Source organism: Sander lucioperca, chromosome 3, assembly GCF_008315115.2.
Source record: "Sander lucioperca isolate FBNREF2018 chromosome 3, SLUC_FBN_1.2, whole genome shotgun sequence".
Classification (NCBI taxonomy): Eukaryota; Metazoa; Chordata; class Actinopteri; order Perciformes; family Percidae; genus Sander; species Sander lucioperca.
The window spans coordinates 32,498,585-32,512,679 of NC_050175.1; the positions used below are offsets into that span (position 1 = coordinate 32,498,585).

The 14,095-nt window shown below is 42.2% G+C and overlaps 1 protein-coding gene across 6 annotated transcripts in view; it reads left to right on the plus strand.

Annotated features, from left to right (window-relative positions):
* The first annotated feature begins 740 nt into the window (after window positions 1–740).
* efl1 (elongation factor like GTPase 1) overlaps window positions 741–14,095 on the plus strand; it is a 165,198-nt gene continuing 151,843 nt past the window's right edge. For 4 of the 6 annotated variants that reach the window (XR_004105162.1, XR_004896949.1, XR_004105163.1 and 1 more), the window contains exons 1-5: window positions 741–810; window positions 1,320–1,419; window positions 2,636–2,703; window positions 2,796–2,880; window positions 11,632–11,765. Coding sequence is in view for 1 of the 6 variants with exons in the window: in XM_031300981.1 (XP_031156841.1) it covers window positions 1,329–1,419; window positions 2,636–2,703; window positions 2,796–2,880; window positions 11,632–11,765 (378 nt within the window). In the remaining 5 variants the exon portion in view is untranslated. The other 2 variants (XR_004896948.1, XR_004896947.1) reach the window with 2 other exon arrangements.

Below are 14,095 nucleotides of genomic sequence, written 5' to 3' on the forward strand. Positions count from 1 at the left end.
ATTTGGAAGAATATCTCTTGTTCCGAATAGAGCCATATTCACAGGGTAGTTAAGGGCCTAATAAAATAGCATTCGGGCAATTTTCAGCCCAACCAATGTTACATACCCTATTAGGAGACCTTAAGGAACAGTGTGAATTACCCTATATAATCATTCTATCACCCCTTTAATATGTATTTGTGTTATTCTGATGAATGTACATTGTTTTTCCTTTTTCTTTTGAGCTGCTGTAACACAGGAATTTCCCCAGTGTGGGATTAATAAAGTCTATCTGATCTTATCTTATTTCCATTGCCAATGTCTGCTTCTTGGGATTGTGCACATTAAGTTACAATACAGCATGGCTTTTATTGCCTCCACCCCATCCATTATGTTGAGTATGGAACTGATTATGAAACATCAGTATCACGCATTTTAAATGAATTTACCACAAGTTTTCCAAAATAGCTAGCAACCACAGAGCGTCACAGCACTGAGCGACGTGTTGCATTCACTGACATATGTAAAAAGAAAAATCAAAAGAAAAGAGCCTTTGTTAGGGAATGCATACTTTATTAAAATTGGAAAGTGTCAGACGATTTTTGGTGGTGAATCGAATTATTGCTGTTTTCTAGCAGTATTTATCTAAAAACTAAATAACACTGTAACTGGCAAGTAGGCTACAAGGTATTTAAACTGCCTATGGCTACAAAATAAAGTCGTAGGATAGATCTCGTTTTTACCGTGTTCTCTGAATGCAGCACCTATGTTAGCTAGTGGGCGTCATAGTGGGCGTGGCTAATTTGGCTCATCAACTTCCGGGAAAACAGCGTGAGTAGAGAATGTCCACATGTCTTTAAAATATGTGCTTATTCTCACAATACTGTTGTATTTTACTCGACACAGCAGCGTAGCGCGTTACTGTGGTATTGTGTGTATACTCTAGAAGCCAGGTTAGGTCTTATTATTTTTTCTGGGAGAAGTTTGGTTTAGGTTAGCCACAGTGTTAGCAGATATCACCTGTCACAATTCACAGAGAAACCCCAGTGTCAGTACCTAATGTCCATTCTAGTTTCACCCTTTGTGTTAATTGTACTCACGTTAACAAAGTACACGTTTTAAAACTGTTGAAACCCTTCGGTACAACCACACCGCGCTGCCAAAGGTAGCCAACTTTATAGCCAGTAAGCCTGCACTGTAACATAGCTTCATGCAACGTAACGTTACTGTAACGTAGACTGTGTTGCTGTCCTATCACCGTAATTTAACCCTGCTATATTAGTAAGAAATTAGCATCTTACGCTACCATCCTGTACGTTTCGTGTTGCCATTTGTTTTAGGTGTTCGCCATGGGACACACCAGCCTGGATAAGATCATTGCACTGCAGAGAAACCCTGCCAACATTAGAAACCTTTGCATTCTGGCACATGTTGACCATGGTGAGTTCACTGTCTGTATCAGCAACAGCGAGCCCTGACATTTGCTCAGTTATTTACTGTACATGGTGGGGGTCGACAACCAATTATCGGCCTGCCCGATTATTGTGGCCGATATTTGGCAATTTGGTGTTGCTATAACCGATAATGTTAATTAACTATAAAGTGCGCTACAGCTCTATAAGCAGTCTCCAACTCCTGTTAAAACTTCAAGAAGCTATTTTTGTTTTTATTTATTCTTTATTTTCTTAATGTGTAAAGTAAAGTTTCATTTTTATAAAATAATTGCTTAAAGCATTTAAACAAACTTATGTGTTGGAGTTTGTACCATTCCAAAATGTTAATTTTGATTCAAAAATGGATTCATTTTTACTGTAAATGCATACTGTATCGGTTCCAAATATTGGTTTTCGTTTTCATAAACTACTAATAATTGGTATCGGTATTGGCCCGGAAAAAACAGTATCGGTCGATCCATAGTACATGGCAAAGCCATATTCCTTTTAATATGTACTCGACTTGGTATTTACTTGCTTGACGGGCTCAGTACTTCTCTGTAGTAAATTTGGAATAGAAAGTAACACATATTTTCATAAATGTCCACTTTAATAACTTCAATTGTCAGTTGCCAAATCATACAGTAGCAACCACTGAGTGCTAACTAACGGTTTAAAATATATGGAGGTATAAGTAGCTATTGTGCAATATACACTTTATGACAAAAACAGCATTTTTACTTATTGTTATAGAAATACATTTAAAATTTCGAGAGATTTGGTCTATGAATACAATTATCACAGCATCATTATCTCCAAAAACTATTCGAAATCCGATTCCATCAATTTTTAATTAAAGCAACACTAGAGAACATTTCCCACTTTGGTCCCCCTACAGGTTGGAAGCGGAATTGTCCATTACATTACATTATGCAAGTTTGCCAGATCAGGTAGCGTGAGCTGAAGTTCTAATGAGACAACCTGTAGGGGGACCGAAGCGGGAAAAGTTCTCTAGTGTTGCTTTAATTATAAATTATATTTTCAGTTTGTTGATTTTTAGTATATAAAATGTCAAAGTATTACAAAACAGTAATACAGTCAATTCTAAGATATTCAACTTAAAATGATATATAAAAAAATAGAAAAGCAGTGCATCTTCAGATTCTAAGATCAATCAAAGGTTATTCTTGTCGAAAAATTAAATGTTCTTTGCATCTTTGCAGGCAAAACTACTCTGGCTGACTGCTTGGTGGCAAGTAATGGTATCATATCAACTCGGCTGGCTGGGAAGGTAAGTGGCTTTATTCGCTACAGAGATCTTCTTTTTGCTGTTTGGTTGTTCTGTCATTATTTGTGCTTATTTGTGGTGTGTTAATGTACCAGCTGAGGTATCTGGACAGCCGGGAGGATGAACAGATCAGAGGAATCACCATGAAGTCTAGTGCCATCTCCCTGCATTACAGAAATGGTAAGCAAGGTTTTGCCATCAGCCTCTGTTGTAACTTCAGTGGAATACATGGACATGATGGCAAGTCATCTTCATTTTGTCCAGTTATTTACAGGACCAAGAGAATTATGCCATAAAGAAGACAAAAACAGTGCATTAAATTGTTTGATGGTGAATTTAGCATATACTTTTTATCGGAATCAGAAAAGTGTTTATTGCCACAGTAAGCTACTGTGGGGGTCCGGGGTAGGGGTGCAGCGGATCACAAAACTCACGGTTCGAATCGGATCTTGGTTTTGAGTCACAGAATGGATCAATTTTCGGATCAGCACAAAAATTGGTGGAATTTAAAGTGCCCATATTATGAAAAAAATCACTTTTTCTGGAATTTGGGGTGTTATGTTGTGTCTCTGGTGCTTCCACACACATACAAACTTTGAAAAGAATCCATCCATGCTGTTTAGAGTGAGATACAGTTTCTGAATGTGTCCTGCCTTCAGTCTCTGGGTGAGCTGGTCAAAATCTGCACGGCTTGTGATGTCACAAGCCGAAACGAGCAGGCTAACCGCAACCATTAGCTCGTAGCGTTAGCATTAGCATGCTAACGCTAATGCTAACGCTAGCATGCTACCTCGTTCTCAATAGCAAAGCACTGCTACAACACACACAAGTTCACCATAATCTACAAAAGAACTACTTACATGCGCCCTCATTTAGAAGTCTCCCAGCTAATCCTGCCTTGTAACTGACCGAAGTTGTAGAAACAGCCTTTCTTTTACTGTCTATGGAGCTAGCTAGCTGACATGATCTACATCTGAGCTACTGGGCATGTGCAAGTGCTATCAAAGATAGTACAGAAGAAGAAGAAGAAAAGAGGTCTCACTCTGTAGCTAAAACAGAGACCAGCTGAAAAGAGGAGCTGCAGCAGTGAGAGAGAGCGGTGCAGTACAACAAAAATATGGTGTTTTTTGAAAATTAAACCATGTAAACCTATTCTGGTACAACCTTAAAATACAATTATGAACCTGAAAATGAGCATAATATGGCTGCTTTAAATGATTTATTAAAATGTAATAATATCTTTTCACAATAATAATTCATTTCACTATTAAATTGCTGTTATACGACAAAAACAGATGAGAAAGGGGTATTTTACAATACCTTTGAATGCACCACAAGGTTTGCCAGTTTTAAGTAAACGCACCATTTAGTTCCGTCTGTGTTGTTTTGTCGACAACAGCAGTGACCAAGTGCTAATTTGTGTCTTTAGCAGCAGACTGTTGTACGTCCTGGTGTTGGAATCCTCTACAGTGAAATACAGTCACACTTCTACACCGTTTAGCTGTCAGCATTTTAACCGTGTTTAATCCAGCTACTAGCTAACGGTAGGCTAACGTTACCTGCTGCCAAGTGTAGAGTTAGTGTTAACTAGCGTCACGTGCAACGATGCTTCTGTTGCCTGTAACGTCGATTTGGAGCATCGGAGAGCAACGCAGGCATTTAAGTGGCACTGATATGAGGCAGTGAAATCAACGTTGCTATTCCGTCCGGTAGATACCAGTCGTTTAGGCACTGGTGCTGTATTAGCATCGGGGTTCGGTACCCAACCCTGGCTCTAAGTCCGCTATTACCTACCAACTGCTGCTGAAACGATGGAGCTCTCTAGCCGGCGTCTGTACTTGGCTCAAAGCCCCCTATTCTCGCGTTACTCAACTACCAACTGCCACTGATGCGACCGAGCTGTAGCCGTCTCTATCAACTGCTTTTAAAGCGTAACTGTCGCCAAAATGCAACCTAGGGTCTTTTTGTGAATGTACCCGAGTCAAACTTTCGTTTAAAAGCATATTTAGGACGGAAACGTCACTTTTAAGATTCACCGTATCTTCATTTTTCGGTCAAATGGCCTTTTGAATGGGACTCCTAGGGGCACTTTTATGATAGCCTCAAAATAGCTATTTTTAAAACACTAAGAAGGCTCGACACAACATGAAACTTTGCTCGAAGTATGACCAGGGTCTCTGCACATGAACTTGAGCATTGAGAACATTGTTTGTGTACACAGAGTTTACTAAAAAAGGTTTTGAGCAACTCACGTTAGCAGTTGTTGTTTACGCTATCAGCCATTTTCCCAGTCAAAAATAGGCGATCTCAGAATGCGAATGAACGGACTCCATAGGAGGAAATGTCATTCTTATATGAGGCTCCTTTTTCAACTACAAGGTCAGTATTGTTTTTCACTAACGACAAAACAACAAATTATCCATGCATTTATATGGAACTAAGCTTTAGGAGCTTTTCATCTTTATCTCCTCCCTCGACTATTTTTGACTGGCTTGATAGACGGCGACCGGAAGAACAACAGCTACAGTGTGTTGCTCAAAACCTTTCCTTTTAGTGAACTCTGTGTACACAAACAAGATTCTTAATGCTCGAGTTCATGTGTAGAGACCTTGGTCATACTTCAAGCAAAGTTTCATGTTGTGTCGAGCCTTCTTAGTGTTTTAAAAATAGCTATTTTGAGACTAGCATAAAAGTGCCCCTAGGACTCCCATTCAAAAGACCATTTGACCGAAAAACGAGAATACGGTAAAACTTAAAAGTGACGCTTCCGTCCTAAAAGTTTGACTCGGGTACATTCACAAAAAAAACCTAGGTTGCATTTTGGCAAGAGTTACGCTTTAACATGTTCCATTCAGGTGAACAGAAAATTGCGTTGCCTGTATCTTTTCACGGCAACCCTCCATAGAGATTTATCAGTTACTTTAAGTAACAGCGACAATAAAAATGTATTTCACACTATTATTATGGTTAAACTTTGCAATTAAACCGTGGCTCACATACATGACTTATATTACTTTAAAACTATTGTCTCTCATGAATTAGCATAGGTCGCTACTGATTATTGTTGGAAGACAGGGCTCAACGTTAAGATTTTTTTTTTATCAGTTATCAAATAATGACAAAGACTCAAGTGAAGTACATGTTCCTTTGAATAATGATCCACTTTTACCTACCTTGGACTCAAACTTGCAGCAAACTTCACAAAAACATTGTAGACAACTAGGGCTGAGAAGATATGCTTTTGTCCCGATTCAATTCTTTAACGATACATGGGTGCTGATTGGATTTGTATTGTGATTCTAGAAGTATTGCGATTCGATAGTATTGAGTGTTGCGATTTTCTTTTCCTTCTTTAACAAAAACAAAAGTTGAATAACACACTTCCAGAGACAATACATCATGAGCCATTTCTAAAACTAATTGTTTTCTAAAAAAAAAAAAATATGCATATCACATGTCAGTTAGTCAGTCTGACATTTATTTAATTTGTGAAGAACATAACAAGGATTTTCTGCTTTTGGTCAGAAAATGGATATGATGTAGTTACTGTCCGTGGTACTGTAAAAACAAACTATTTTGGTGAATTATTGTTAAAAAAATAATAAATAACAAATATTAATTCTAGTCATAAATCTTCGTGTACACGCAGGGTTTCTGCTATATGCATGTAGCAGTGGTGCACTGCCGCTCCTTCAGCTGCTAATGAAATGTCATAGTCGTAATTATACACGGCTCTGCAGAGCCGTCTGCTCTACCAATCTCAGGCGAACAGTCAGCCGCTCTCTCTCCCCTCTGAGGCTGAACAACTGGAACATGAAAACCGCACTGACGCAGGTCCTGTGAAATATGACGGCAACAGTTTATCGGAAAATAGCGTTGGGTACACTGAATTTGATAAATTTACTGTTTATCAGACCCCAGATGAGACAAGAAGCTAACGTTAGCAAATGCTGCGGTCCCTCTGCCTCTGAAGGCCCGCTGCAGGAGACGTTGTATTCCCCCGACACGCTGTATTAATGTTACTGTTTAAAACGCTTTCCAGGTTAGTTGGGATGCATACCGCTCAAAACCAACATTAAAAACGTAGTAATCTTCCCTCAGCGTTTAGTTTTGTTGCTAAACTGTGTGTAAAATGAGTGGTGACGTTAAATCATCTGTTTCAGGTAACGGCACCCAGGGTACCGTCTATTTGCTGGATTGTTCCGAGGTAACCGTCGGTAGCTAACGTTAGCAGATAAGCCCGTTGACGGCAACGGTTTTGTTCATATTTATGCACAATGACAAATAAAGCAAACTTGCTAAAAAAGGAACTACACGCTGTTTTCAGGTCACGTTACTATTGACGTTCAAACAGCGAGCGCTTGTTTAGCCTGTCTGGACATGTGGCAGATTAGAAAAGAAACAGACTATCTGGTGACAAAGCAGAAATGTTTCTGTTTGCAAAGAAAAACTTGCCATTGATGTCCTAGTGATTGCAATATGCCTGTGTATGTGTTTTGAGAAATATCTTTATACTGCAAGGCTATATTTATTTTATTAGGGCCCGAGCGCCAACAGCGGCGAAGGCCCTTTTGAAACTGAAGGAATTATTAGGGCCCGAGCGCCGACAGCGGCGAAGGCCCTATTGAAGCTGAAGGAATTATTAGGGCCCGAGCGCCGACAGCGGCGAAAGCCCTTTTGAAACTGAAGGAATTATTAGGGCCCGAGCGCCGACAGCGGCGAAGGCCCTATTGAAACTAGAGGAATTATTAGGGCCCGAGCGCCGACAGCGGCGAAGGCCCTTTTGAAACTGAAGGAATTATTAGGGCCCTAGCGCCGACAGCGGCGAAGGCCCTTTTGAAACTGAAGGAATTATTAGGGCCCGAGCGCCGACAGCGGCGAAGGCCCTATTGAAACTGAAGGAATTATTAGGGCCGGAGCGCCGACAGCGGCGAAGGCCCTATTGAAACTGAAGGAATTATTAGGGCCCGAGCGCCGACAGCGGCGAAGGCCCTATTGAAACTGAAGGAATTATTAGGGCCCGTGAAGGAATTATTAGGGCCCGAGCGCCGACAGCGGCAAAGGCCCTTTTGAAACTGAAGGAATTATTATTAGGGACCGAGCGCCGACAGCGGCGAAGGCCCTTTTGAAACTGAAGGAATTATTATTATTAGGGCCCGAGCGCCGACAGCGGCGAAGGCCCTATTGAAACTGAAGGAATTATTAGGGCCCGAGCGCCGACAGTGGCGAAGGCCCTATTGAAACTGAAGGAATTATTATTAGGGCCCGAGCGCCGACAGCGGCGAAGGCCCTATTGAAACTGAAGGAATTATTAGGGCCCGAGCGCCGACAGCGGCGAAGGCCCTATTGAAACGGAAGGAATTATTATTTTCTGCAAGTAAATTGGCTTTTTGAGGGGCTTAACATATTCAAAAACTCACCAAATTTGGCGGTCGCATCAAGTCTGGTGAAAATTTACGTATTTTAAGGGGTTCGGGAATAGGGGCGCAAAAATGGCTCGCTAGCGCCCCCTACAAAGTTAAAGAAATTAAGCCCCTGCAGTGCGTTTAACATAGACTCACGGAACTTGGTACACATATGTAACATATCAAGATGTACAGAAAACGTCATTGGAGCCATACCCTAAACCCAACAGGAAGTCCGCCATTTTGATTTCAAAGTCCGGAATTAGTGCGATTTTGGCCATTTCCACATGTCGTACTTTAACGAACTCCTCCTAGAGATTTCATCCGATCAACTTCAAATTTGGTCTGTGCCATCTTAAGACATTAAAGATGAAAAGTTGTTAAAAGAAAAACTTTTCGTCATAGGGCGTGGCCGTGGCGGGGCGGCCATTTTGTGCGTTTCGCCACCAAAACAGGAAGTTGCTGTAACTTGAGTGTACATTGTCCGATTCGCTCGAAACTTTCCAGGATTCATAAGAGTCCAACCCTGAGGACAAATAAAGGCCGATATTTACTTAAAGGCATAGCGCCCCCTAGTGGCAACAGGAATTAGGCCTAAAAGTGAAGGTGCTATACTTTAACGAACTCCTCCTAGAGATTTCACCCGATGTACTTCAAACTTGGTCTCTATCATCCCAACACCTTAAAGATGAAAAGTTATTAAAAGAAAAACTTTTCGTCTGACGGTGTGGGCGTGGCGTGGCGTGGCGGCCATTTTGAGTGTTTAGCGATGAACAAATAAGTTGTTGTAACTTGAGTGTACGTTGTCGTAATAGCCCGAAATTTCTCACGATTGATAAGGGTCCAGGCCTGAGGACACCTACAGGCCAAATTTGACTTTTGGTCATAGCGCCCCCCGCTGGCAACAGGAAATGCGCCTTATATGACAAACTTCATCCGATTTACATGAAACATACATGATTTGTAATGATGATTACATAATGAGCCAGCCCCTATAATATAACCACGCCCACTTACTCAGGCCACGCCCCCTTTCATAACATTTGAACCGTTTAAGGTAGAGTCTTGTGTGAGGTGTCATTGAACTCAGCAGAGAGTTGCTTCTTCATTGGTGATGGTTTGGCCCGCTCCCTATGCTTAAGCCACGCCCCCTTTCATGAATGCTGATCCATCTAAGGTAGGGTCTTGTGTGAGGTGTCATTGAACTCAGCAGAGAGTTGCTTCTTCATTGGTGATGGTTTGGCCCGCCCCCTATGTGTAAGCCACGCCCCCTTTCATAGCTAATGAACTGTATGGCGTAGAGTCTTGTGTGAGGTGTCATTGAACTCAGCAGAGAGTTGCTTCTTCATTGGTGATGGTTTGGCCCGCCCCCTATGCTTAAGCCACGCCCCCTTTCATGAATGCTGATCCATCTAAGGTAGAGTCTTGTGTGAGGTGTCATTGAACTCAGCAGAGAGTTCCTTCTTCATTGGTGATCGTTTGGCCCGCCCCCTATGCTTAAGCCACGCCCCCTTTCATAACATTTGAACCGTTTAAGGTAGGGTCTTGTGTGAGGTGTCATTGAACTCAGCAGAGAGTTGCTTCTTCATTGGTGATGTTTGGCCCGCCCCCTATGCTTAAGCCACACCCCCTTTCATAACATTTGAACGATTTAAGGTTGACCATTGTGTGAGGTATCAGTGAACTCAGCAGAGAGTTGCTTCTTCATTGGTGATGGTTGGGCCCGCCCCCTGTGGTTAAGCCACGCCCCCTTTCATAACATTTGAACGATTTAAGGTTGACCATTGTGTGAGGTATCAATGAACTCAGCAGACAGTTACTTCTTCATTGGTGATGGTTTGGCCCGCCCCCTATGTTCAAGCCACGCCCCCTACTCTTTTAAGGTAGAGTCTTGTGTGAGGTGTCATTGAACTCAGCAGAGAGTTGCTTCTTCATTGGTGATGGTTTGGCCCGCCCCCTATGCTTAAGCCACGCCCCCTATCATGAATGCTGATCCATCTAAGGTAGAGTCTTGTGTGAGGTGTCATTGAACTCAGCAGAGCGTTGCTTCTTCATTGATGATGGTTTGGCCCCCCCTATGCTTAAGCCACGCCCCCTTTCGTAACATTTGAACCGTTTAAGGTAGACCCTTGTGTGAGGTATCGTTGAACTCAGCAGAGAGTTGTTTCTTCATTGGTGATGGTTTGGCCCGCCCCCTATGCTTAAGCCACGCCCCCTTTCATGAATGCTGATCCATCTAAGGTAGAGTCTTGTGTGAGGTGTCATTGAACTCAGCAGAGAGTTCCTTCTTCATTGGTGATGGTTTGGCCCGCCCCCTATGCTTAAGCCACGCCCCCTTTCATAACATTTGAACTGTTTAAGATAGTCTTGTGTGAGGTATCATTGAACTCAGCAGAGTTGCTTCTTCATTAGTGATGGTTTGGCCCGCCCCCAATGCTTAAGCCACGCCCCCTTTCATAACATTTGAACGATTTAAGGTTGACCATTGTGTGAGGTATCAATGAAATCAGCAGACTTACTTCTTCATTGGTGATGGTTTGGCCCGCCCCCTATGCTTAAGCCACGCCCCTTTCATAACATTTGAACGATTTAAGGTTGAAAATTGTGTGAGGTATCAATGAACTCAGCAGAGAGTTCCTTCTTCATTGGTGATGGTTTGGCCCGCCCCCTATGTTTAAGTCACGCCCCCTTTCATAAATGCTGACCCATCTAAGGTAGAGTCTTGTGTGAGGTATCATTGAACGCAGCAGGGAGTTCCCTTTTCATTGGTGACGATTTGCGGTGTCTGTCTGTGCCGCGCAAATGCACGGTCGCAGAGAGCGGCGATCGCCGGTAACCCCGATGCGCGCAGAGGCGCGAGGGCCCGTCCATCGCTGCTTGCAGCTTTAATTTTTATTTGTTATTTATATATTATTTTATTACCATTACCTGTTTTCCCTGTTTTCATACAGAAGTTTAGTTTGCTAAATATATCACATTTTTTTAGTTGGATATTGGATGTGAAAAGAAGGAAATGGTTCTTCCATAACAGATGTGTGTGAATTTCCCACACCAGGAGCAATTTATATATTTCTGTTTTATAGCGATCGATTATCTGTTCAAAAATGTTCTATGTTCTGTGCAAAATGTAAAATATTCTATTAAAGAAAAGATATAAAATAAATATTTGTGGGTGCTGTAAAGTGATTAGATAAAATTAAATCGGAATCGTCTAAAATCGGTATCGGCAGGTCAAACTCAATGAAAAATCGGAAATCAGAATCGGCCTAGAAAATTGTAATCGGTGCATCTCTAGTTAGGTTGATCATTTTTTTCTGTTTGTGGTGCTTTTTTTTTCTCAGCATTTCACAGTCATTCGGCTTAGGTGCTGACAAAAACGGCTCGGGTGCTGCACCTAAGACTTATGTGTGTAATGACGGGGAAAACCCTGCTTTACATTAAAAGCTGATAAATACTCTGCTGATTAAACATGGGGATTTTGAGGAGAAGACTCTGAATAGTGTCTGTGTGTCTTTTATCCCCTCAGGAGATCAGGACTACCTACTAAATCTGATCGACTCTCCTGGTCACATCGACTTCTCCTCAGAGGTTTCCACTGCTGTCCGCCTGTGTGACGGGGCCATTATAGTTGTTGATGCTGTGGAGGGAGTGTGTCCTCAGGTAAACATCACCGTTGACTTAATGTCTCATGCTGTATGTTAGTTTTTAAAGAAAACACATATTTACTACAGATCCACATTCTTTCCTGTGAACACACCAAGTCTGTCCTTAGTCAGACTTATTTTTGTGTCCTTTCTCCAGTATATTGGATTGGATTTGATATTTAAAATGAAACACTAACTGTGAGGTTAGGGTGCTGACTGTTAATCAGCTCCTCTGCCTTCTCCTGGTGCTCCTTATGGCATGAGGAAAACAACCAATCAGAGCCGAGGAGCCGAGAAAGTTGGGCCAGTGGATGGTGCATGGCTTTGGCTCGACTTGGTCACAGACTCTCTCATTTTACAGCTTAACACTGACTACGTTTACATGCACATAATATTCTGTTTTTTTGCCCTTATTCCGAAAAAGACGATATTCTGACTAAGCTGTTTACATGGCTAATGAAAGTGAATATTCCACTAATATTTACTTACATGCAGCGGTTTAAAATAGGAAGTTTTCCTCGGTGGTGGACTTGTTGGACCATGCGAACACAGCGTCCCTCTTTCATTCCTTCAACCAGCTTCTTGAAAAGGTAGCTGTGCTTCTGCTTCATTTCTTTTGGTCATGTATCTCTACTGCAGCCGGAGTCACTTGAACTGTTGGCTGGTTGGTTTGTGAACATTGACCATAGCTACGCACAGAGCTGACCATAAGCCGTAAACAGGCCGTTAACCCCGGTTAAGACGCAGATTCTAAATGTGCTGTATACATGTCCAAAGAATGCTTCTAAATCCCGAATGATACCGGCATATCACATTTTAATCGGAAAATCCTAAATTTGAAAAAAGGCGTTATTCGGACTATGCTGTTTACATGACCTGAATCATATTCGGAATTAGGGATGCAGCGTTTAACCAATTTCACTATTAAAGGTGCACTATGAGTTCCTGCATGGTTTCAGCGTGGTACCACGTTCCAGCCAATCACCGACAAGATGGTTGGGGGAGGGGGTGGGGGTTAGTGCGTCTTTTTCACTGAAATTAAGGCTGCTGCTCTAAAAGCACCCCCTCCCCCAACCATCTTGTCGGTGATTGGCTGGAACGTGGTTTGTTGTATTTTGGTGCACAGCCTGTGCCCCTAGTGTTTGTTTGACGTTTACGACCCCTGTATTGTCTCCCGAGACTGGGCTTTTTCACAGTGTATTCAGGGGGCAGGCAGCTAGCGGATCAAGGAGATAAGTCTACAATTTGAGACAAAAATGAAATCGTGCTGAAACCATGCAGGAACTCATAGTGCACCTTTAACCGCGCTTTAAAAGCGCGGTTAATTAATCGTAAAGGCTCCGCTACACCGAGTGTTAACTGACTGCACGTTATGTGTAGCAGTGTGTGCAGTTCTTATTAAACCTCCTTGACAACATAAACATTTGTGTTTGCGCACACACACACACACACACAGCATATCATGCGCCGGTCCGGTCACCGCGAGTATTGACTGTCAGAGTGATGTACGGCTCCCCTTGGTGGGATAACTTACTGCTGCAATTTTTCATCATTACATAAAGTTACCAAACACCAGGAAAACACAGAGCAGAGCCAGCCCCTGACCTCACGACAGCTGCTGCTGCAACGGGGAATTTAACCCAAGTTGGTAAGCTTGCTAGCGATTTTGTTTACTAATGTTGTTGTTAAGTGTTTGTTAGCTTGTTAACATTACTAGTTAGCTAACGTTGGCCTGTTTAATGTTAACGTTAACGTTACAGTTAACAGCTAACGAGTCAGGAGCCGACGTTTGCATTTACAGCGAGTGGACTTAAGATAACGTTACGTTAAGAGGCAAAACTCTGCAACAGCTCAAACATGTCACTGACACGTTATTATGGAACCCACGCAACTTCTAGGCAACCTTCAATAGCATTAACACGCTACTATTGGCCAGGCGTCCATGGTTACGCAAGGTAACGTAACCTGATTTGTTCAGGTCCTATCCCCTGACCAATTGGCTATCCTAACCTTAACCACTCAAGGTCAATGCCTAACCCCAACCAATCGAGCTGCTTTGTAGGGCGGGACTTGCCTGGAAGTTACGTGGGATCCATAATAACGCGTCACTGACATTACCACTTAACGTTACCACTTAGCGTTACCACTTAGCGTTACTTACTCCTCTTCATCCCCTATGGGACATAAGGCTGTAAAGAGATCTCTACATCGCATTTATTCCTTGGCAACATGCCTGTGACTAGGCCTGTCACAATAACAAATTTTGCTGGACGATAAATTGTCCCAGAAATTATTGCGATAAACGATAATATTGTTTGTAAATGTTTGTACCAAAATAGTTCTGTT